Here is a 23,864-nt window from a genome sequence, read left to right on the forward strand (position 1 = left end):
TAATCTTTAAACACTAGGATACAAATAGATAAGAAACTCATGCATTTTCTTGACCTTTTCTTGAAAATTCTGAGAAAAATAATCTCTACCAAATATTTTCCTACTCACCTTCTTTGCTTCCTGTTTCTGCAGGCACTGGAAGAGATGCATTGTGCTGGATAGCTGCATTGGCAACAGCATTAGCTGTTACAGTGAAGGCTGTTTGGGGAACTAGCCGTGGCATCAGTGGTACCAATCGACGACCTTCAATGGACCATTCTGAAGAGCTATTAGGTCCAGACATACTAAACAAAAGAGAAAACACTGCTACAAGGGTTCTCAATTGTTAAAAACAAATCAAATATAACTTATTAAATTACAAAAAAGACCCTTAATGAACAAGAGGCTTTATTTAAGCAAGCAAGATCAAAATTCTGAATAATTAGAATTCAAGGAATGTTAAAACTTAAGTTATGTATTTTATTCTATAATCTGAATCTTATAATGAACATAACTGAGACTATGACAAATTTTTCTATGGTTTTTAAATAAATACTAGTTTTGGTTTTGTTGATTTACCTGGTTTCACTAATGAAAACTGGTATTTTTACTAAATTTTAGAATGGAATTTTGAAATTAAACCAAGAAAACAAAAAGCATTCATAATACAAATAATCAGATTTTCCTTTAAAATTGAAGATGTAATTCTGAACATTTGCAATATTATGTATCTGCCTGCATGGCCAGAGGTTCTAAAGGCTTTTAAATGAAGGAAAAAGAGGCAGTAAACGAGGGGAACTAGGTAGTAAAGCATAGAAGAAAGCTGTATACATAACAGCATGTGTTACTAATGATGTATGTTCTATTATTATATACACACAATGCCTTCCTGTTAAAAATGGATCAGATCTAAGGATGCTAAAAGAAATCTACCATTTTATTTGAGTTTATATATACCACCATTCACTGTAAGAGTAATGAGTTATTTAGACTTCCTATTCAAGCAGATATCACTCTCAGTTTCTCTACCCTACATTTCTTGAGCAAGTTTCATTCTGAGAATCTGACCAGAGGTGAAATCCTGAAAAAACAGTTGTCAGCTGAGTGCTGTAGTACACATCTATAATCCCAGAACTGAGGGAGGTTGAAACAGTAAGATCACAAGTTCAAATCCTGCCTCTGAAACTTTGTGAGAGTCTGTATCAAAATAAAAAAAAAAAAAAAAAACAAAAACAGAAATGACTGGGATGTAGTTCAGTGCAAAGGCCCTAACCCCTATACCAAAAAGAGAAAATTGTCATTTCTCTTGACTTGGCTCCATGACAGACCCTAAGTAATCATTAGCATCAAAGATTAACATTTATTCAGAAATAATCTCTTCACAAAATCAGAAATATTTCTATTCTCTCTCTTTTTTTTTTTTTTTTTTTGGCAGAACCGGGGATTGAATTCAGGTCCTTCTACTGAACTATCTTCCCAACCCCCTTTATCCTTTTTTTGAAACCATGGATTCTACAATGCATAACTTAAGACTTTAAGACTCTTCATACACTGATTCTTCAGATTTTGATGGACTACATAAAAGTCTTGCTTAGTGAGTAGCAGAATAATTATGGTTATGGTAGTAACGCTAGTTAAAATCAATTAAGAACTTACTACATGATGGGCGTTGTTCTAAAAATTGCATGTGTATTAATTCATAGTTCTTGCAACAATCCTATCAAATTGGTAGTCTTTTTATCTCCATTTTATAGATGGGAAAACCGAGTCAGAACACAGGCTAAATAGCTTATCTAAGGTCCACAACTAATTAACATCTCCTTTAATATATTTCAGCTACTACAATTTCATGGCATACACAAAGAAAGTATAAATGTTTCAAACAAGTTTTATGTCTTTTTTTAAATGTCTAACTTTTGTCCTTGATTTATATCAACTTGGAAATGTGGTCTACTTGTTACGAACTTTTCACTGAATGGGAAAAAAAAAAAAGAATCTCTCAAGGGCTGGGGAAATAGCTCAGCAATCTAAGTGCCTGCCTAGCAAGCACAAGGTCCCCGAGTTCAATCCCTGGGGACACATGCCATGCTGGTGTATTGTGCTGGCCCCAAAACCTAGCATAGTAGTACACACCTATAATCCCAGTGCTGGGATGGCTGAGAGAAGAGGATCACTACGAGTTGGAACTGCGTAGTAAGACCCCATATTAATTAATTCATTAATTAAAATTTTTTTTAAAAATCACTTAGGAATTTAAGTTCAATTCAAAATGGCTTTTCAAAAAGCTGATGAATCCAAGCGGGTCACTGTGAAAAAAACCTATAAATTTCTTCATTTTAACACAGTTCTTCCTAAGACAAGGAAAACAGGATTTCCTGAAACCCCAACAATTGACAAATTCATAAGTTCCATAGTATACTTGGTTGGAAACAAAGAACGGTGTGACCAAGAAAAGCAGAAAGGGCTATAGCTGGTTGTAAAGGAAAAAAATTTAAAAGCTATTTAGTATTTTGTTAGCCTATTTTATTTTACTACCATTTTATTAGATTATTGCTAATCAACTTGGTTGGTGTGAGTTTACCACACAAAGTGTTATCTACACTTACCTGGTGCACTGTTCAAATTGTGGTGGAAATTACAGAAGATTAATCATTTAAAGTCATAATTATATGCTGTTACTAAAAAGAGAAGCTTGCAGTGCAATACACAACTGCAACTTTCAGAAAAATGTATAAATCTTCCATATTTCCACTCATGCAAACATGCTCCAACTTTTTTGAGTGAAAATTAAGTATGTTAGAATTAGATTAAAATTTTCTATTTGTTTAGTAATGGGGTATAAATATGCATTAGTTACATAAGTCATCTAAACTGAATTTACAAACTTTAAACATCTTACTGCAGAGTTTCACTGAGATATCTTACTCTCTCAATGCACTAACTCTCCATTTATACTAATACAGCAGAGGACAGAAACCTTGCTCTACTCCCTCTTCCAAGAAATCTAAAATAATACTAATTAAATCACCTTGGCTGTCACATCACTCCTTAGTGTGAGAGGAATCCTCATCTCACACAGAAACACAGTATCCTGGAAATTTCTGACTAATCGTAAAAGGGTTAAAGAGCAGAAATTCCAGCCACCTTATTCTTACTCTAGAGACAACATGGGTAAGCACAGCCCAATTTAAAAATCTGAAGCTTAAACATTCTGTTGTATATCAAATCTGAATTACAGCATCAGATTTAGCATATGGCCTGATGCCAAACAACATGTGTTATGCTTTAAGCCACAAGCAAGGTTTCTCTTTGACCCCCAACACTCCACTCCTTTTGTTCCCTTTCCTTTGTGTGCTCTATCTTCTTGGCTTTCTCATCACTTTTCAACCACATTCCTTCTGGCCTAAACTGCTCTTTGGGGTGGGGGAGGGCAGGAAGAGGAGAAAGGGAATGCAGTCAGTTCAGATGCATTCCTCTCACTGTTTTTTCAAGCTCAGTGTCTGAAGTCTCCCATAGATAACCTCTGGAACTAAGCTCTGTTGCTACAGCTAAGGGGAAGAAGATAATCAAAGCTCTCTACTCAGTAACTCTTGGGCTCATCAAATAAATACATCTGATCAAACTAAAACCACAATATAAAATATTAAAACAGGAGTACAGAAAGACCTAAGCAGCTTAAAATTATACACTGAAGTAAACTCTTTTCAAAAAATAAAATTCATATATTAAGGAATTCAGAAAGGAGACGGAAAAGAGAGGAAACACAGGCAGATAAAAGCCAACTCTCAATTATCCATGCTAATGGAGAGAGGAGGGAAAGGGAGAGGTCAAATAGATTAAAGAAACTCATATAATATCCAAAAATATTTTGGCAAATACTAGTAAATTCTTCACCAAATGTTTTCCAAGACAACTAACAAATAGCAACATTACTAATTAAAATTTTCACCTCCTCTCCCTTCCCACCCTCTGACTAGAGGTACTCCCAAGCAGCAAAATGGCTAAAGGGTAGGAATTATTAGGAAGGGGAGGAGGGGAAGAGAAGGAAAAGCAAGGGGCATGGTTAATTCATAAATGGAACAATGTGCCCCTGAATAATTGAGAGCTTCAATTTGGAAATAAATACAAGAAAAAGCCTGAAATAGTAATAACCTATTTGCATACCTGTAACTTGGTCTTTCACCCAAATATAAGGATAAATTCATTCTTTAAAGGGGAAAAAAGGAAAAGGAGACTAAATAAATGTTATCCTTTAAGTATGACACTGATGCATCAACTTACAACTAGTTGCCCCACAATACTCTTCCAATGTTTCTAAGAAACTGATTTTGTCTCTAAGTGCCTCTGAATGCAACATACTGCTTACTATTTTATTACCTAGTACATAAATTTCCTATTACTAATTCTCAAATTAGAATCTAGGTTCAGTTACCATTTTTAGAGAATCTCAACTAAAAAGTCTGGAGCAAATTAAATTAGGAATACATTAGTATTTGAATGTTTCAACCATGTTAGCCTGACAACTAAATACTATACCTACCACTCAAAAATCTCAAAGTTCTATGATAAAATGCTAAACTTTTATGATGCTAAAAAACACCCCATTTTATATATTAAGTAAAATGAGGGAAGAACACAAAGCTAACAGATCTTTGGGGTAGATGAAAATTCTGCCAATTGATTTAAATACATAGTTTAAGTTATTACATTATGAAAATGCATTGAATTTTTCCATTAGTTTTATTTCACATTAAAACAAAAATTAAAAATATTTGAACATATTTTATGAAATATTTCTATCATCTTATATCAACACTGTAAAGATAATTTCTGTTCCTTTCTATTCTTTGGAGGCACTGTCTCCATGTATGCTCCCATGCTTGATCCCTGCCCTCAGTCCACCCTCACCCCATCTGTCAAACAGTAGTAATGATCTCAAAACAATTTGGTAAGAGTCCTTTACCATTTTACTTTTACTTTTTAAAGTACATTAAAATATAATCATGTCTTAAAAGCAAGAAATATGTTCGTGTTTTTCTGAATCTCAAAATACATGAGATAATTACAGATAGATACAAAAAAGTTATGCCCACAGTAATATACATATCAAATATCCCATTACAAAGAACCCCTAAGGGACTTTCAATTTGAGAAGGCATACTATTTTGTGACTGAACTTTACTTCAAGTAAGTGGTCTAAACTTCGGTGATCTTTAATTATACAGAAATTACCTTGTAAGAGGATTTGACCTAAGTATTTTAAGCCAGCCTAACAAAATGCAAAAACCATAACCAACTGAATAAACACTGACCACTATGGTCAAGATCCCTCAATAGAAATGTTGTTATTAAGATAAAGGACTCAGGAATCCGCTACAACAGGAAGACTGTTTCAAAACTACATTATACTATGTCATAAAAAATCAGGGGTGGTATGACTAATGGCTTACTTATGTGCAATTGTTGTTAACCGTTCATCGTTTACTGCTCTCCGAACTTCAGCACGGTGGCGTTCTGTTGAGATGCTATGAAAAAAAATAGCCATTATAGAACTCTGCCAAGCAGGCAGCTCTTTGCTATACTTCTATTAATGTTTAAGTCAACAGGCAGTGGGGGAGGGAAGGGGGATTGCTTTGTGAAAAGACATAATGGGAGCCTAAGACCTTCAAATGTTTCAGTCTTAGAAAAGGATTCATACTGATTGTGTAACTGCAGAAAGAATTTGTAACAAATCAAAAATTACAAAAAGACAAACAGAGGTTGATATCAAGGCATTACTTCCAAATCTCAGAAACCTTAGACCATAGAAAAGATTGGCAAAGCTTCCTGTATCTAAATACATAAACCAATGGCTTCCCAATCATGACTGCTGAGAAGAGGACTTTGGCACTTAGAAGAAAGCCTTCTAAGGTCTTTTCTAAAGTTTAAGAGTCGATAATTTTATGTTCAGTGAATACAATAAAGAATGAGAGTGGCAGGAAAATCTGTATCCTGTGGCTACACACTACGAAACTTGATGCCAGGGTAACAATCTATAACTAAACACTTCTAGCTATGTGTCTTATACATTACATTATGTAACCAATGGTAAAAATATGCTTATATTTTTAAAAGATGTGGTCTTTTTACACAATGGAGTACTACTCAGCCACAAAGAAGGATAAACTGGAGACCTTTATAGGTAAATGGATACAACTCAAGATCATACTCATAAGTGAAAAAAACCAGACACACATGGGCAAACATACTGCCTCCCTAGTGTGAGAAGCTAAAACAGTGAATGAAATCCAAAATGTACAATAACTACTATAAAATGGGAAGAAACTATGCAAAAGCAAAGAAAAACTAGGATGTGGAAAGAAGAGAAAAACCAAAAAAAAAAAAAAAAAAAAACCCAAAACAAACAGAAACACACATACACAAAGAGAGTTAAGATAGTTATACTTCTAATTTTTCTTAAGTTCATTGAAAAGAAAGGTTTGTGCTAATACTGTTTGGACAATTAAATGCCTATATCTTACACTCTGAGAAATTTAAAGATAAAAATATGCAATGCATTAACCATTGTTATCCTCCTACTATCCTGTTTTCAAATTTGGGCGTGTTTTCCTCTTCAAAATAAAAAAATTAAATATGCTTACATTGATATTGTGCTTATATTAAACATATATTAAGTAACTTTTTTTTTTTTTTTTTTGGCAGAACCGGGGATTGAACTCAGCCCCTTGCGCTTACCAGGGAAGCGCTTATTCTACTGAGCCATCTCCCCAGCCCCAAAATTAAATAACTTTTTAAAAGACTATACCCATTCTCTTCACAAATAATACCACTCTTCCGAGTATATTCTCTACTGTTTTTATGCCATGAGTTAAAACATTTTAGGGGATAAAAAGCAAAATTTATGAAAAAGCATATATAACAACAAAACAATAAGAATGAAAATTTAGTTTAAGTGCATCCTCACATTTATATTATTAAATAACAGGTAGAACCTCATCCATCCTTTCACTTACAAAATAAGATGAAAGTCTTTAAATATGAACAACAGTTAAAAAAAAAAAGCTTGAAATGTTACAATAAATCAAGAAAAGTGATCCTGATTTCCTCACAATATCCTGACCTACTTAACCAGTGTTACCTTTATTTTGTTTTTTCCTCTTTCGCTCAACCCAGGCTCATTCTGCAAAGCCAATGTCTCCCTCACTCTTCATTTTCACTTTTTCAAATAAACTTTGCAAAGAGGGGGGGCACGAGGAGGACAGCAAGGAGCAGGAGGAGGAGGAAGAAAAGGAAGAGGAAGAGGAAGAGGAAGAGGAAGAGGAAGAGGAAGAGAATGAGGAAGAGGAAAGAAAGAAGAGAAGAGAAGAGAAGAGAAGAGAAGAGAAGAGAAGAGAAGAGAAGAGAAGAGAAGAGAGAGAAGAGAAATCTCACTCCAATTTTTTTACTGGATCCAAATGCCACTCTACAAGGGCTAGTTCAATCCCGCACGCTGAGAGAACAATTGAGACTGGGCGTGGTGGCATGCGCCTGTAATCCCAGCTCTTGGGAAGCTGTAAACAGGCAGGTCACTATGAGTCCGATCTAGTAACGAGACCCGAAACACCCTGCAGACCTTTCCCTAAAATAAAAAAAAATTTTTAAAAGACAAATGCCATTCTAACGCAACTAACGGAAGACTATGCTTAAGGTTATGACTTCATAATCACTACCCAGTTTTAAGGCATCTTCCCTGCATGTCTTTAATCTAACAAATGCCACCTTAGATTTTTTTTTTTTTTTTTTTGGCGGAACGAGGGATTGAACTCAGACCCTTGCACTTGCCAGGGAAGCACTTATTCTACTGAGCCATCTCCCCAGTCCCACCACCTTAGATCTTAATATGTATTTGCTGCCACTTTTTCTTTCTTCCACTTTTGTCAAATATATTTCCCTTTCTCAGATGGGCCAAAACTAAACCTGCCTTGAATCCTTTCTGATGGGATCACAAAACAAAAGATAAGTTGCACTATTTTCTGTAACAGAGTACACAAATAGCATAGGATTCCTAAGCATCAACAATTTGAATACCTCTGTTCTTCAATTCAGAATGGAAAGTAATATAATCCCTCAAAATGAAATTTCTAGAGTCACAATTCCCAAACTTTTATGATAATTTACCTAAGAACTTTTGAGAGTTCTCCAAGAAGATCTTTCTTTTCCTTGGTGAGATCCCCCTGTGCCCGAAGTGCAGTGATAACTCCGGCATATGCCTCCAATTCTAGAAGAAGAAAATTATTTTATCAAGATAGACCTTTAATATTTTCATACTATAGGTATACATAGTTAAACTTCAGGTCTAGAAACTTAAAATCAGCCAAATGGAAGTTTAAGTCTTTGAAAAATTTTATCTAACAAAATATTTTCTTTTTGGTATCAAGGATCAAACTCAGGACCTTGTGCTTGCCAGGCAAGCACTTATGTCACTGAGATATCTCCCTAGCCTTTTCGAACAAAAGATTTAAATATGGCTTCTACAATTTGTATCATTTTGTTTTCTATTGCTTCACAGTTAGCTTCACATGTATGTAACATGTTCATGTAGAAAAATCCAATATATTTACAACATGAAATAGGCCCCCAAGTGATATAAGACTGGTAAGAGAAGTCTTTAGCATTACTGAAGGGTACTTTCACTGATCAACCCTCAAAATAACTTCTTAGGACTGTCTAACAAATTCAAACTATATTCCACCTCCCTTCTGGGTAAGTACTGTTGAGCACTGTACAACATAGTTTCTCTTATAAAAGAAACCTGAAGTATAAGTAATTTTAAAAAGATACATAATAGGAAATAAGGAGACAAATCTGGAGGGATAAGGGAGGGAGGGTAAAGATTGGGAGGGAAAGGAAACATAAAAAGAATTAAGAGGTATCCATGTAAATATACCAACTCCCCAAGATAAATGTAATCATTAGGTACTATAAACACGTACCACGGGGCCGGGGAGATGGCTCAGTAGAATAAGCACTTCCCTGGCAAGAGCAAGCGCCTGAGTTCAATCTCCAGTTCCACAAATTAATTAATTAATTAATTAAACATGTACCAATAAAAATAAAACTTAAAAGAAAAAAATTATTTTCTACTTTTTTTAAACAGCATCTCACTATGTAACCCACATTGGCCTCAAACTCAATGTAACCGTTCTGGCTCAGTCTTTAAAGAAAAACCTTAAAATATAAAATGAAATACATATTTGTAATGGCTACAATTAAATTTTTTTTTGGTTCCATCACCACTACTTACTAGTTGTGTGACCTTAAACAAGTCCTTTCTTATTTGTGAACCTATTTCCTCATCTAAAAAGAACACTGTAGGTACTTTCCAGATCTAAGATCCCCTGTATCTACAGAACTATCATCAAAATGCTTAATTAGAAAACATGTTCTTAAAGAAACTAGGACATAATACAGTGAATCCTAATACCAAACAGCTTATATTTCACTCTTTCAACAGAATCAAACCATTACAAAATGAAGCTATCAGTCTCTGGTACTGGTTAAGATATAAAACTACAAGTCTTAAACAGGCCCATTAAAACATACTTGCCTACCATTATAGCTTGTGTACTTCTCTCCTATGGACTGTAAGCCTGACAAGTGACTTGATTTCGGCCAATGGAAAATGAAAAATGCATGCAAACAAACACTTGCTAAAAACTTTAAATTGGGGCCTTGCTCCCTTAGAGATACCAAGGTCCAAAACAGCCCAGAATAAAAGACCACAAGAAGAGAGGCCCATTCATCTCAGCTAAATTATCAACTGCACAGAGACACAAGAGCGCTCTCAGAAAACACCAATAACCTATAGAATAGAAAGAAATGATAAAACAAATGCTTTAAGTCATTAATCCTTTGAAACATATAAACAAATACACCGGTAGGAAATATATGTCTAGACTGAAATTCTCTTCAAACTCAGTGTGCTACAGTATTTGCTACTTGCCAATGCCAGATATAAAACACAATAAATACAAGCCAAATAGATGTATGACTACAGACTACATATATACTAATAAGTGATTAGCAGTCTCATTTACCTCATATTATTCACAATTCCATCAAAATGAAGCTTTATATACAAGAACGGGACGACTACATTAAAAAGAAACATCTGAGACTACACATGGTGGTGTGCGACTGTAATCTCCGCACTTAGGGGCTAAAAACGGGAGGATCACTACAAGTCAGATCTACATAGTGAGACCCTGTACACCCAGTCCTAAACACATTTTTTAAAAAGAAAGAAATGTCTGGTCCCAACAAATTACCCAAAGTATATATCCTGCGTGTTCAACCTGTACTGGACACTTGGTGGACATTTCATGGAATTTCTCCTAAAAGACAAGCTCTATTGCTCTAGACAGTAAAGGAAATACTTAATTCTAGGAAACAAAAAGAGACAATTTAGTTTCAGGAAACATTTCAGCTTTTATCAGACCCAGAGGAGACCAAGGCATTGGAAATGATCAAGCAAAAATTAACTATACTCTCAATATTTATAGAATATTTTATTCGACAAATCAATACTGAGTCCTATTACATACATACATAAATACTGTGTTAGGTCCTGCCCTCAAGTAGTTAGCTGCAGAATACGGTTACTGTGCAATAAGATCTCAAGAAATTAGGATAAAACTTACAGCAATAAATGAACAAATAAATATATCATCTAGTCAAGAAACAGGTTTTAAATAGGGAGGAAAATAAAAAAACCTATGCTCCAAGTAGGCAGGGTGAGGAATACAAATATGGTAGAGTGAAAGAGTAACAAGCAGTTTTCCAAATTATTTCAGTAACTTCCAGTAACAGTGACTACATTTGAGCACTTTATACTAACAGAAGCAAAATGTATAGTTACTAAAACAAAGCAAACTATTCACAGAATATAACTACTACTATCATTACTACTACAGTACTACTATAAAGTACCACAGAAACACTTGTAACAACAGAAGTCAACCATCTTAAGGGTATCCTCAAGTCCTGACTTTTTTTCAGTACTAAGGATCAAGCCAAGAGGAACTCTACCACTGAACATACCAGCTCTACATTTTTTTTTTTTTTTTTTTTTTTTTTTTAGACAGGGCATACTTATTTGCCCAGGAGGGACTCAAACCTGTAATACTCCTGCCTCAGTCTCCCACGTGCTAAAACTTCAGGCATGCACCACCATGCTAAACTTCATGATATATCTTAAACTCAGTTGAATTTCTGTTAATGTATTTGGTGCCACTCCATTGTGTTAACGCCAATAACATGTAAGTATAATGAAGTAAACACCCTTGAACACTTCAAAAAACAAAACCTGCAATCTGAGCATTCCATGAGACCGCAGAAGTGATGCAAGTTTGAGTCCAGCCTAAGCAAATATGCAAGACCTTGTCTCAAAAAGTAAAAAAGGGATGGGGTGTAGCTTAGTGTGAAGGTCATGAATTTAATCCCCAGGACCACAAGAAAGGAAGATAGGAGGAAAGAAAGGAAGATAGGAGGAAAGGAAGGAAGATAGGAGGAAAGGAAGGAAAATGGAAAGGAGAAAGAGGCCAGAGAAAATTAAAAATTTGCCAAGAATTTTTTTTTCAAACCTTTTCTATAAAACCTTCCAATCATTCCATTTAAACAAATCAGTTATTCAATTGTACTTATATACATAAAACCCCACAATGGCTAGGGTTTTATAGTTAAGAATAGTCATAAAATTGGCCAAGGCCTATATTAATCATTTCTATCTAGATGTCCCAAAGCCTCTTTTGCTCATAGCCTAGCATTTGAAAGCTGATTGAATCAGGGGAACAATACAACTAAATGTAATGTTAGAAAGTGGGACCTGGTCAGAAAAGGCAAGTCACTGGGGGAATGGCCTGGAAGGGTGTATCTTTCACTCCCCCATTTCTTCCTTGTCTCTTTCTGACTGTGAGGTGAGCAGCTTTCCTCCACCCAGGCTCTTCCACCATGTTCTAGACCATGCAAGAAATGAAACTTGTAAAACAGAAGACAAAATAATAAACCTCTCCTCCTTAAAGTTTTGGCATCAGATATTTTGAAATGAGGATAGTAACTGACACCCTGTAATCCCTGTACTCTGAGAGCAAGAAGATCCTAAATTCAAGTCAGGTCTGGGAAACTTGGTGATAGCAAGACCAAAGCTCAAAACAGACTGGGGATGCAGCTCAAGACCAAGACCCTGGGTTCAATGGGGCAGGAGGTTGTCAGATAAAATGCATTTCCTTATTAGTGGTACATTCAGTATATCATAAAGAAATTCTCTATCCCAATTTCTTTGTAATTCAGTAAAATCTGTTTAGCATTTTATATTAAGATAATTTATAGGTATCTTTAAAATGACAAAGCTAATTCTTAAATACATTATCTTTTCTAAACTTAGGATCTAGAGCTAGTGTTTGAAAGCAATGCAAGTTCACTGTTATGATAATGAGCCAACAGGTGGGAAGGAAGTCTTTGGGTAAATCACTATTAAGGTCTCAATGTGTCAATGACATTATCATGTAGGATGGCTGTTTTCCTTTGTATACAAGCAGCTCTCCAGCAGCATTACACAGCTTTTAAAATTAGGGCTAAATTCATTATTTGTATTTGTATTTATTTCACAGTGAATTCTATTGTGCCCTAGGTTTTTGTTCATCTGTGACACCTTTTTCTTTCATACAATCTTCTTTTCTGGTTTAGGAACAGTTTGTTCCTCTTTAGGAAGGCTCATCCTCCGGTACCAAGGGAAAGCCCACCTACAGGTAATCTCACTCTAAATTCTCTAAGCACCAGAGCACATCTTGGCTGGCTTGTTCATCTGATATACCCACTGAGAAAACATACATCTAAACTCAAAATTATTTAGCACTACATTTTAAAGCATGTGAAAAAATAATTCAACATTCCTTTTGGAACGTCTTGTGTCCAGCACCACTATTTTGCCGAGGCATACCTACTAACTCTACCACTGTAATTCAGTGATACATATTGCTTCTGCAAAACGGTATCTTTTTGATACTTGGCGGTTTTTCAGATATGCATAGCCCTGGGAGCTTCAGAAGTATTCCTTCTTTTAGTGAACACAAGATATTAACCTCTTGATTTATGTATTTTTTTTGGGGGGGGGGGGTTTGCTGGGTTAAGTGAATACCAAACCATTTCCTTATCACTTCAGGCAACTTAAGGGAAGAGCTAAGGATAAATTTGGACTTAACAGCTATCATTTTTACTTTTAAATATAATCTCCTGATTGAAAACCTCCAAAAGCCAGAAACCCCAATCCAATCTGTCATTTTTGTGATCCTCAATCAGTTCAGCTATATAATGAGTCCAATTTTATAATTGTCAGCAAGTTATATTTTCAAACTAGTATTAAAAGTCTGTATATGAGATTTTAAAAAATAGAATAATACATCTCACTAAAAAATCTCTTTTCAACTTGCTAATGTAACAATGCTAGATCCAGGTCCAATGAAGCATGTCTATAATCCTAGCTACTTAAGAGGATCCCAAGTTTGAGCCTAATCTGGGCAACTTAACAAAACCTTGTCTCAAAATAAAAAATGAAAAAAAGGACTGGAGATATAGCTCAATGGTAAAATACATCCCTGGGTTCTATCCCAAATACTGCAAAAATAAACAAATGAACAAACTGCTAAGAATTGGTTTGAAATCCTTACAGTGGCATGTGGGGAACTAAAACGAGGACAAGTTATTAGCAGGCTTGAGTGGCTCTAATTCTATCTGATCTACATATAAGAAGTTCCTCAAAAATACTTCCTTTGAAGCATCTTTTTGCAGCTCTTTAAATATTACATAATCAGGGGGCTGGTGAGATGGCTCAGTGGTCTAAAGCACCTACTTGGAACAAACTTCACAAAGCACAGGGACCATGGTTCGATCCCCCAGCACCACATGCCAGCCAGCCCTGCCCCCTGGTGGGCTGAGCTGGCCACACACACACACACACACACAAACACACACATATAAATAAATAAATGTTTAAAAAAAAAAAACCAGTATTACATAATCAGAAGCCAGGCATCATGACAGGCATTTATCTAAATAATTGCACTTCACTGCTAAAACATTTATTGTTCATTTTCTTTTTTCTTTTTTTCATTTATTTCATCTATTATGCTAGCCTGAAGCTACAGTACTAAGTAAGAAAAGCTCTCTATAATCTAAGACAGCATTTCTCAACCACGGGTCTTCATTTGAACCAAACAATATGGAAAATGATTTGAGTAACTCTTCTCAACTGTCTTGGAACAGCACATAACTAATACCATGCCTGCAACACAGAAGCTATTTCATTATATAGAACAGATGCCTTGGCATTAGGGCTTAATTCTCTCCTTAAAATGCTGGTTAAGAAAGGCTGCTATATGCCTGCAAGCAGGCGCAGGGGCCGGGAGTTTGATCCCCGGGCCTGCCATGCTGGTACCGGCCCCACCACCAGGGCACACTGAGACAGCAATTGAGACTGGGCATGGTGGCACATGCCTGTAATTCCAGCTTTTGGGAGGTTGCAAACAGGTGGATCACTACCAGTCCAATCTAGTAGTGAGATCCTTAACACCCTGTAGACACCCTAAAAATACCAAAAAAAAAAAAAAAAAAAAAAAAAAAAAAAAAAGGCTGCTATAAAGGAAAAGCACTAAATGGTAATTAATAAGCACAAAACACATTTTATTAATAATAATAAAATATAATTTGGGGAAGTAGGTACAGCATGTATTAACTTAGAATTGAAAAATATGTATATGTAATTCATACATTCAGGTTAAAAGTATGCTAAAGTGAGATTGAAAATCATTTAGTCAAATACTGACTTTAGTTTCAGCATCACCCTAGGTTCTAAACTTCATCTGTAAAATGGAGGCAAAAAATTACCCAAAAAACATAAAACAGCCTATCTTTTAGGTTTAAGGACTGAGACGTCAGGTATAAAAGACTCCAAATAGCCAGTCAACTATCAATGATTCTTGGCTACTCATATTATGATTCATGCACCTCCTATGTACAAATCAGCACAACAGGCACTGGGGAAACAATGAGAAGGATGGTGACTAGGTCTTCAAAGGGTTTCTAATATAGCATAGGATGACATTCAAGCAAACAACTATACCCCACACAGAAAGGAAAAACATCAAAGACAAAAAATATTAAAAATAAAAATCATACCCAATTTTCGAAGAATCCTTTTGCATTCATCCCTGCTGAGATCCAAAAGGGTTGGCCACACAACAGGCATTGCTGCTTATGTTTGGTAGCCCCAAAGAGCTTCTCCTCCCTACCAGAAGAAAAAACAACCAATTTATCAATGTATTTCAAAAGGCCACTCACCTGGAGATCCATCCACAGGATAAGAAGTGAAATCAGGGGCCAGGGAAATGGCTCGGTAGAATAAGCGCTTGCCTGGCAAGCACCAAGGACCTGAGTTCAAAATCCCGGTTCCACCAAAAAAAAAAAAAAAAAAAAAGTGAAATCAATAAGATACCTCACGATCACTTTTCATCACCATTTTGCAACTTCTGCCAAAGAATTAAACCACCATTTGAGAGCTTACTGTACCATTCAGTGGAAAGAGCAAGGGCTTAATGGTAGTATAATCCTAGCAAAACTAGACAAACTGAACCAGTTTTACACATGTATTAAGACCAAGGTGTTACCACTCAGTTTGTTATGTGTGTTAATGAACAATACATGCCAAGTTTCTTCATAGTGACTGGTATGCAATTTAATAAATACAAGCCACTACCTATAAATCTGGCCAAGTGACTTCTGTCAGTTTTCTCACTTATAGTTTCTAACAGGTTATTTGTGTTAATGGGAACTCAATAATAAAAAGCACTCTCAAGTCTTTTTCTTTTTTTTTTTGCGGTACCAGCGATAGAACTTAGGACCTTGCACTTGTCAGGCTGTAACTTATGCCTCTGAGCTATATCCCTGGCCCTCTCCTCACATCTTGACAATGAAATATGAATTTAGACATCGTAGTCATTAAACTACTGCTTACCAAAAGTTTAAATGACAAGAACTTACTTCGTATTGGTAATTGCCTTAGTTTAGAGGACAAAAAGCGCTCAGGACTTACACAAAACCTGCTTTCCATACAGCACACCCAGAGTAAACATTCGTTAAATGGATAAATGAATGGTTGGCGGGAGAAAGTAAAATGAATGAGTGAATTCACAGCCTGGGAGTCACTGAACCGAAATAACTGCTACATCCGGTCCCAGTGGTTGGGCTGCTAACTCCAATTCTACGCCCCCGTTTCAAACCCCCCCCCCCCCCCAACTCCCACCAACCTCTCGGTTCCAAAACCAACTCCTGGGCTAGCAGAGCTGGACTGCGCACCCCTGCGGGCAAGATGACTTAAAGGGGTAGGAAGGAGGAAAAAGAGGCAAAAAAAGAAATCCGCTCCCTCCAATAGCTTGTCCCCGCCTCCAGACAGGATCTTGGAGGCGGCTAGACCGCCCGAATCTAGCACCACGTCACGGCATCCCAACACATCCTGGCCAGCGGACCCTAGCGCCGGGCTGCCTCGCATCCAAAACGTCCCCGATAGTTGCTGGGCCGGCTGGGGTCCCCGGATCTCGCGCAGTCCTTCCCGGCGGCTCAAGTGTCAAGGAAACAAACCCGCCCCGCCCCCTCTCCACCACGCACCCGCCCGCAGCACTAGAGCAACCAGCCCGGGCTCCTTGCCCGCGCCTCTCAGCGCCCGTTCGGACGCCAAGCCCGCGCCCCAAGCCCTCCAGCCGCAGCCGGTGTCAGGGGCCCCGCCGGCATGGGCGCCTCGCTCCCTCCCCAGCGAGAGGACAACGGAAGAGTAGGCGCACGGACAGCCAGCCGGACTGCCGGGACTCACTGAGAGCTCCCAGAGCTGGAGCCCCGGCGCCCCGGCACCCCAGCACCAGGCCTGCCGGAGTCCCCCTCCGGCCACCTCCGGGAGACCCACGATACCGTTAGGAAACAACGGAGGATGGGGCTGGGCGCCCCAACCTGGGCTCCAAGTGCCTGGCCGGGGCTAATCTGCGCCGGGTCCCTGCCAACTCTTCCTAGGACCCTCCTGAGAGTCACCCACCTGCCCAGCCTTTCGGGGCTCATCTAAAAGGCTCCTCCGCCAAGACTAGGGGACACCAGGAATAGGGTTTGTTTGCGGTGCCTCAGAAGGGGCAAGATGGCGACAGGTACCAGAACGCAGGCGCAGGCGCGCGTTGCCAATCGGGAGATGTAGTTCGTCTTTCCCGCCTTTCGAAGAACGGGCACCAAAGGCCCTCCATTCATCCTGTCCTTTTCTTACGCTTTTTGAAAGGAAAGGGCCGGTATCGCATGGGGCTGGTAGGAATTGTAGTCCAACGCAAACCGAGGTCTTTCGCTTCAGGTTCGCTGGCGCACGCGCAAGGAAGGCTGGGATTGTAGTTCCTCCGGCTCCTCCAGCGTACCCTCCGGTCTCTGGCTTCGCGCGCCTCGCCTCCGCGTCCCAGCCAATCGACGGCGCTCTCCGCTGCGCGTAGCGTCGTGCGTAGCAGCTAAGATGGCGCGGGTAGGTGGGGTTTGCGTTTCGCAGCGACCTTTGCTTCACTGAGGTTGGGGATAGAAAACGTCCAGCTTCGTCCTGAAGCGCAGTTATAGTTTAGGATTGGATTTCTCAAGAGTCGTAGCGGCCATTATCAGCGTCTGTAGCCACGCAAAGTGCAGCTAGAAGAAAAATAATCCACACCCGGATAATTGACAGTGGAGTTGCCCGTACCTTATCACCGGGTTACGGAGTTTCAAATGGAGAAGGAGAACCTGAGCGTTCTCAACTTTGGGTTCCTGCACATGCGAAGTGTAGAAGATAGATACCTCGTGCTATAAGGAAGGAATTTATTTGAGGCACTGGGACGCGGTAGGCTCACCCTCAGCCTTTGTTCTTAATCACATCATGTTGTGGAGGTCTTGTCGCTCTTATCTTACAGACAAGAAGGGACCCAGTGTATTAGGATTCAAAGCCTGTTTTGAAGATTCCGTCAAATTTTGTTTGATCTCCCTCCAAATTTTGTATTTTTATTAGTAATTCTCGAACCAAAGATTTTGATGTACATTCTATTACCAGACATAGTTTCCTCCTTGAAAGGACTGGAGCATGGCTGAGGCCTTGGTTTATATCCCCAGCCCCTCAAAGAAAAGAAAAAATACTACACCGTATGGAATAATATACCCTATAAAGATATGGTGACACACAACTTAGAAAAAGGTTCTCTATAAATCAGGAACCATTATAAAAACCAGTGATACTGTTCATGTTTTTGAATGAAGCTGTAGGTTAAAAAAATAAAATAGTATTTATATTTCTTGTCTTCCCTCCCTAATTTTCCGGTGCCTGTTATTTTGAAGCCAACTGCTTAAGTTGTTAAAATAACAAAATCTTAATAGAAGACTATAATAATGTACATTCCTTAATCTGAGCTTTGCACTATCTCTGAGCCATATATAATTAAAGTCCCTTGTACTATATAAAGAAAAACCCAAATGTTCAGTAACTCACCTAGTTTCATACAGCTAGGAATTGATAGCTGTGTTGTATAACCCCAAGTCTTCTGACCTCCACGTGTCCTCTACAAGGACTGTCAGAATGACAAATAATAGAGTAGAAACAAAAAGGACTTGCAAAAACTGACTCCATATGAAGTATGATGAATTACCATGGTTAATGTTGTATTTACTAGGTTCCAAGTACTGTTTTAAGCATTTCACATTATAGCTCAGTCCTTAAAACCACTTTATGAGGTAAAACTATTATTATCCCTAATTACAAGCAAGGCAACTGAGGCATAGGAAGTTTAATAGCTTGCCTAAGGTCACACATAAGATGGTGAAGCCAGGATATGAATTTAAGCAGTTTGGTTCCAGAGTCTATGCTACAGACCACTACTTGAGGCTCCTGTTAAAATGCAAATTTTGATTCTGTATATCTGGGAAGTCTTAGATAGGGTATTTTTTAATAAGCTTTTAAGTGATAGTGGTGGATTTCCTAACCATATTTTTTGTTTTGCAGCCAGAAACTACTTCTCCTTCCTGCCTCTGACTGTTCATAACACCAAATGTTCCTAATAGTGTATTTTCTTCCTTATGCATCAGACTCACTCAAAAAGTATGTCCTACCTCTATTCCATTTCTTCTCTGCTCCTATGCCACATCGTGACATCTTGTTACCGAGCTCAAAACACTGAATTACCATATAGTCATTTGTTGAAAATTCCTAACCATGAGCTATTTAAGAAGAGGGATGAGTCAGGTCTGCTCACTCTTGTGATTAGGACATAATAATAGCTAAGACTTATCCAGAGCTTTCACTGATCCAAATGTAGTGGCATAACATTAGATTGTCCCCAACAATAATCTAATATTAGCCCCATTTTATAAACGAAGAAACTAAGGCAGAGAGAAAAATAGCTTGCCCAAGATAACAGGCTGAGTAGTAAAACCATGGTTTCAAATGAACTCACTTTCCAGGAAATATGAGATAAACAAAAGTCACCACACACTTAACTTCCAAAGGAGAAAAGTTGACTTAGTATCCTACTAGACATAAATGATTATCCTCTACCCTGGGAAAATAAATGGAAGTATAATGCCTATCTAAATGTTATTCCTCTATTAACTAAACACTTTAGTCTTTAATTTCTTCAAAATGATTATCATCCACCATTCCTATATTAAGCAGCTATATTAGAAAGGTACAGCTCATTGCCATCATGAAAATATCTGTTAAGCTACCATGATATTACACAGGCAAATTGAAGTGGGTAAGACCTTAGGGACACATTACTACACTAATAAAACCTAAAGGTCTGAAGACATCAAGTGCTTTATCCAAAGTCGTATCAAAATTTCATAGCAAAACTTGGGTTGCATCTTATGATTGATATTTTTTTCTGCTGTATGACATTGTCTAGTTTCTTTTAGGAAGTTTATTACTGTACTGATGTAGCTAATGTGTGAATTAAAAATGAATCTAGCCAGACTAAAATATATGTAAGTAAAATATTAAATAGTCAAGATTAGAAGATCTAAGACAAGAACAATGGGTAAGTGTGTTGGGGATATATTGAGAATTAATTGCAAGGTGCCTTTTACCATAATAAATTTTTTAAAAGTATTTATTGTATCTTTAAAAAAAGATAACTAGATTTGGAGGATAGAGAAAATAGAAAATAAATAGGAAATAACTTGTTCAGGCACAAAGCAGTATCAGAAACACTTCAGAACAGTCTAAAATGGCTGTAGAAAAGAAATGAAAGATCTGACCACTGCCTTGTCAACAGCTTCCTCGCCTTCCCCTGAATTCTGTAGTTTCTACTTACCAAATAGCTGGCTTGATTGTAATAGTAAGTGATAGGGCCTTAGCATTTCTGGAATGGGCCTTTGTACAAACCTCTTTCCTCTCAAAGAACCTCTGTCACCCTTTGCCAAATACACACACCCTACTTTCCACTACTTTCAAAATGAGCAATCAAAGCTCATCGTAAAGTTTCCTTAAACATTGGCTTCCAATTGCCAGCAGAATAAAATGCCAGCTTTTTTTTCAAGCAAACCTATGCTAGTTACAGAAGCTCCCTTTTCCCTAGGGAACTGCTGCCATGCCTTTATCTTAAGTGTGGCACATTCTTTAATTTCACTGCTTAAAGTCCCTTTGAGAGTTCTCTCTCCCCCTTTGATATCTCAAGTCAGGAATAAAACTTGGCGTTCTCCTAACTTGTCACCACAACTACTAGACCTACCACCCCTGCACTGAGGCTCTCACTTTAAGCCATACAAACTGTATTTCACCACTCTTAGGGAGAAGATTTGTAAGTTTGCCATCATCAGCTTAGGTTGCCCCATTGTGTATTCTGCCCTTGCACTCACCAATATAAAAACCTTTCTTCACAGCTCCTGTACATCCTCCCACTTCTGCACTATATTCTTATGATCTGGTCTACTAAAATCAATAGCCAACATACCCCACATTTAACACAAAACTTTGTTATTCTGTATGTCTTAACTCCTTTCCCTTCACCAAACCTGCTCTTTAACCTCAGGACATCTGTAGACTTATAAGGTTCCCAAATTTCTAAGTGTGTTCCTGTTCACTAGCTTTACTTTCTTCCCATTCTACCCTGGACACCACATCATTTATCTGAGACTCAGTCTTAGCACTTAGAAATCTTCTCAGACATCTCTGTCCTCCACATCAACCCTAGACCAGTCATGCTTTGATCATTTTCTCTCTTAATCCCTTCCCATGCTGATGTAAGTATTAACAGTTAATACGTAATGTTATCCCAAACTTCAGTGGCTTAAAACAACAACAACAAAAATAGCTTTTTTAAGTTTCATACAGTTTTCACGTTTTATATTAGAATCAAAAATGGCTTAGCACTTATATTGCACTCACCGATATAAAAACGGTTTTTGCTCAAGATCTCTCAAGATTTTGCAGACATCTCAAGCCTGACAGGCTGCAGGATCAGTTCACAAGATAGCTCACCCTCATGGTTGGCAAGTTAGTAAGGAAAATGGTCTCAGCTTCTCACTGTGTACCTCCCTGTATGGCTAAGTGATCTAAAAGTGAACAGTGTATAATCTACAGTGTTAGACAATAAGGAGAAAGACTCAAATTTTATAGGTGTTTGTATAAATCTATATAACACACAGCCCTTGAAGGGAAATTTATACAAAGCAGAAAAACTAAAAACTTGATGAAGGCACATTGAAATAGTATTAAATGGCATTTCTTGAAGAATCATTATGAAAAGAGAACACCTTGTATGCATCTTCTCATTAAATCCTCAGATCATTCCCATGATACAATAAATGGTTAATTTTAAGGCTAAGGAAGTCAAGCACTATAGAAAAAATAGTTTGTTCAATGTCAGATATCTCCAAAAGATGCTTTTCAGGAACACACAAGTAGGGCTGGCGAGACAGCTTAGCTGACTAAGCTCCTGCTTAGGCAAGCACAAGGACTGGGATTCAATCCTGGGTACCATATATCATGCTGACCCCACCCCTGGGCATGCTGAACTGGACACAGACTGACTGAGAGTGGTGGTGCATGCCTGTAATCCCAGCACTGGGGAGGCTGAAAACAGGAGGATCACTACAACTCTGAGCTGTGTAGTGAGACTCTACCAACTACATTAAAATAAAAAGGTACTACTCAATTCTAGCTATCCATAATTACAAGCCAAATCATAGCCATGGCTTAAATAATTTATTTTGCTCACAAATCTCCAGTTGGTATGAGGCTTAGTGGGAGCAAATCATCTCTACTCTTTTTTTTATGTTATTCACTGAGGTCTGAAGGTTGAGTGAGGTCTAGAATCCTCTGAAGGCCTATTTATTAATAGGATCAACAGTTAATGTTCGCTGCTGCCTGAAATCTGATGGGTTGTCAGCTCTCAGTTGTTATGTGGGTCTCTATATAACCCAGGCTTTTTCAAACAGGTGGCCAGATTCCATGGCAAGTGACCAGAGAAAATTACCAGTTTTATGACAAAACTGAAAGTAGTATAGCACTATTTCCACTATACTTTTGATTAGAACAATCACAAGCCTGTCTAATTTCAATAAAAAGGAAAATAGATTCAATCTCTTGATAAATTTGGTAGAATACTAGAACACCATGTGTGACCAAAATTATTAGACACTTTTAGAAAATATCAACTGCTACAGTCAACAACAGTTCATATCCCTCCCACAAGCAAGACATTCCTCCACTCAAGAAACCCCCTTCCTTCCAGTCTCTTCTATTATGCCAATATGATTGGGCATAGGTCCAGGATTTCATCAACTAGGTCCATATTTGTGTGAAACGCCTCTGGTGCAGTCTCTCAATTTAAAGACTAAGGAATTAAAGATGCAAATTATCTCTTCCCCACACATCTGGCATACAAAGGTGACACAAGCATAGAATAACCCTGTAGAGCTTGTTCCAAAGGAAAATAGAGGAGGCACAGCAGACTCACTGTGCCATAATAATTCTGATGCAGTTTCTCTGACACCTCTTATCTCTACTTTCAGGATTTTCCCCCCGATACTGGGGATCAAATTTGGGACCTTGCACTTGCCAGGCAGGCTTGTATGTGTCATTGAGCTATATCCCTATTCCCTAAGCTCTACTTTCTGAATCATTCACCTTTTCCATTAAAAAAAAAAAAAATGGCTGATGTTTGAGGCCAAGTAAATTTTCATCCAGCTTCCTGTTCATAGCAACTCAGTTATTTAAAATGTTTTTGTTGCTTTTCATTTAAGCTTATTTTTATATTGATTGATACCATATCAGTCTGTGCTCACTATAGAAATATATTTAATGCAAGATATATGAGTACATAAGGAATTACAAGGTAGGCTTACAATGGTAGCACACAAAGACAGGTGTGGAAGAGTGCAAAAGGGCCATCTGCACACTGGGGATTCAAAGGATCTAGTTAAAACTTGCAGAACCGAGTGAGTGAGCCAACCAGGGCTGGCGGGATCCTGAACAGACCCAGGGCGCAAGCCTGGCGAGTGAATGAGACGTCAGGGCCGCGGGATACTGAGCAGACCCAGAGTGCAGGCCCAGTGAGTGAGTGAGATGACCCAGGGCCCGGTGGGATTCTGAATAGACCTGGAGCGCGGGCCCGGAGAGTGAGTGAGACGACCCGGGGTCCAGGGATCCTCATTCGACCCAGGCTGCAGGCCCAGCAAGGAACCCTTCAGCAGAACTCCCTGCAAAGAGGCTAGAGGCAAGACCCACCCAGCTGATTCAGGAACAGAACATCTTGCCAGAGTGACACAAAGGGTTCAACTCTTAATGCCTGCAGCAGAAAGAAGTGGAGCACAGCAGC

At 38.1% G+C, this 23,864-nt stretch overlaps 1 protein-coding gene across 11 annotated transcripts in view; it reads right to left on the minus strand.

Annotated features, from left to right (window-relative positions):
* Emsy (EMSY, BRCA2 interacting transcriptional repressor) overlaps positions 1–18,068 on the minus strand; it is a 93,669-nt gene extending 75,601 nt beyond the window's left edge. For 4 of the 11 annotated variants that reach the window (XM_023716638.1, XM_004632501.2, XM_023716639.1 and 1 more), the window contains exons 1-6: positions 17,093–18,067; positions 15,190–15,298; positions 8,137–8,236; positions 5,430–5,504; positions 4,144–4,185; positions 109–284 (exon numbers count right to left, since the gene is read on the minus strand). In XM_023716638.1, coding sequence (XP_023572406.1) covers positions 109–284; positions 4,144–4,185; positions 5,430–5,504; positions 8,137–8,236; positions 15,190–15,259 — 463 coding nt within the window. In that variant the 5' untranslated portion in view covers positions 15,260–15,298; positions 17,093–18,067. Of the gene's footprint in view, positions 1–108; positions 285–4,143; positions 4,186–5,429; positions 5,505–8,136; positions 8,237–15,189; positions 15,299–17,092 lie in introns of all 11 variants that reach the window. The other 7 variants (XM_023716634.1, XM_023716633.1, XM_004632504.2 and 4 more) reach the window with 5 other exon arrangements.
* Between the last annotated feature and the right edge of the window lie 5,796 nt (positions 18,069–23,864).

This window comes from Octodon degus, unplaced genomic scaffold, assembly GCF_000260255.1.
Source record: "Octodon degus isolate 3935 unplaced genomic scaffold, OctDeg1.0 scaffold00049, whole genome shotgun sequence".
Classification (NCBI taxonomy): Eukaryota; Metazoa; Chordata; class Mammalia; order Rodentia; family Octodontidae; genus Octodon; species Octodon degus.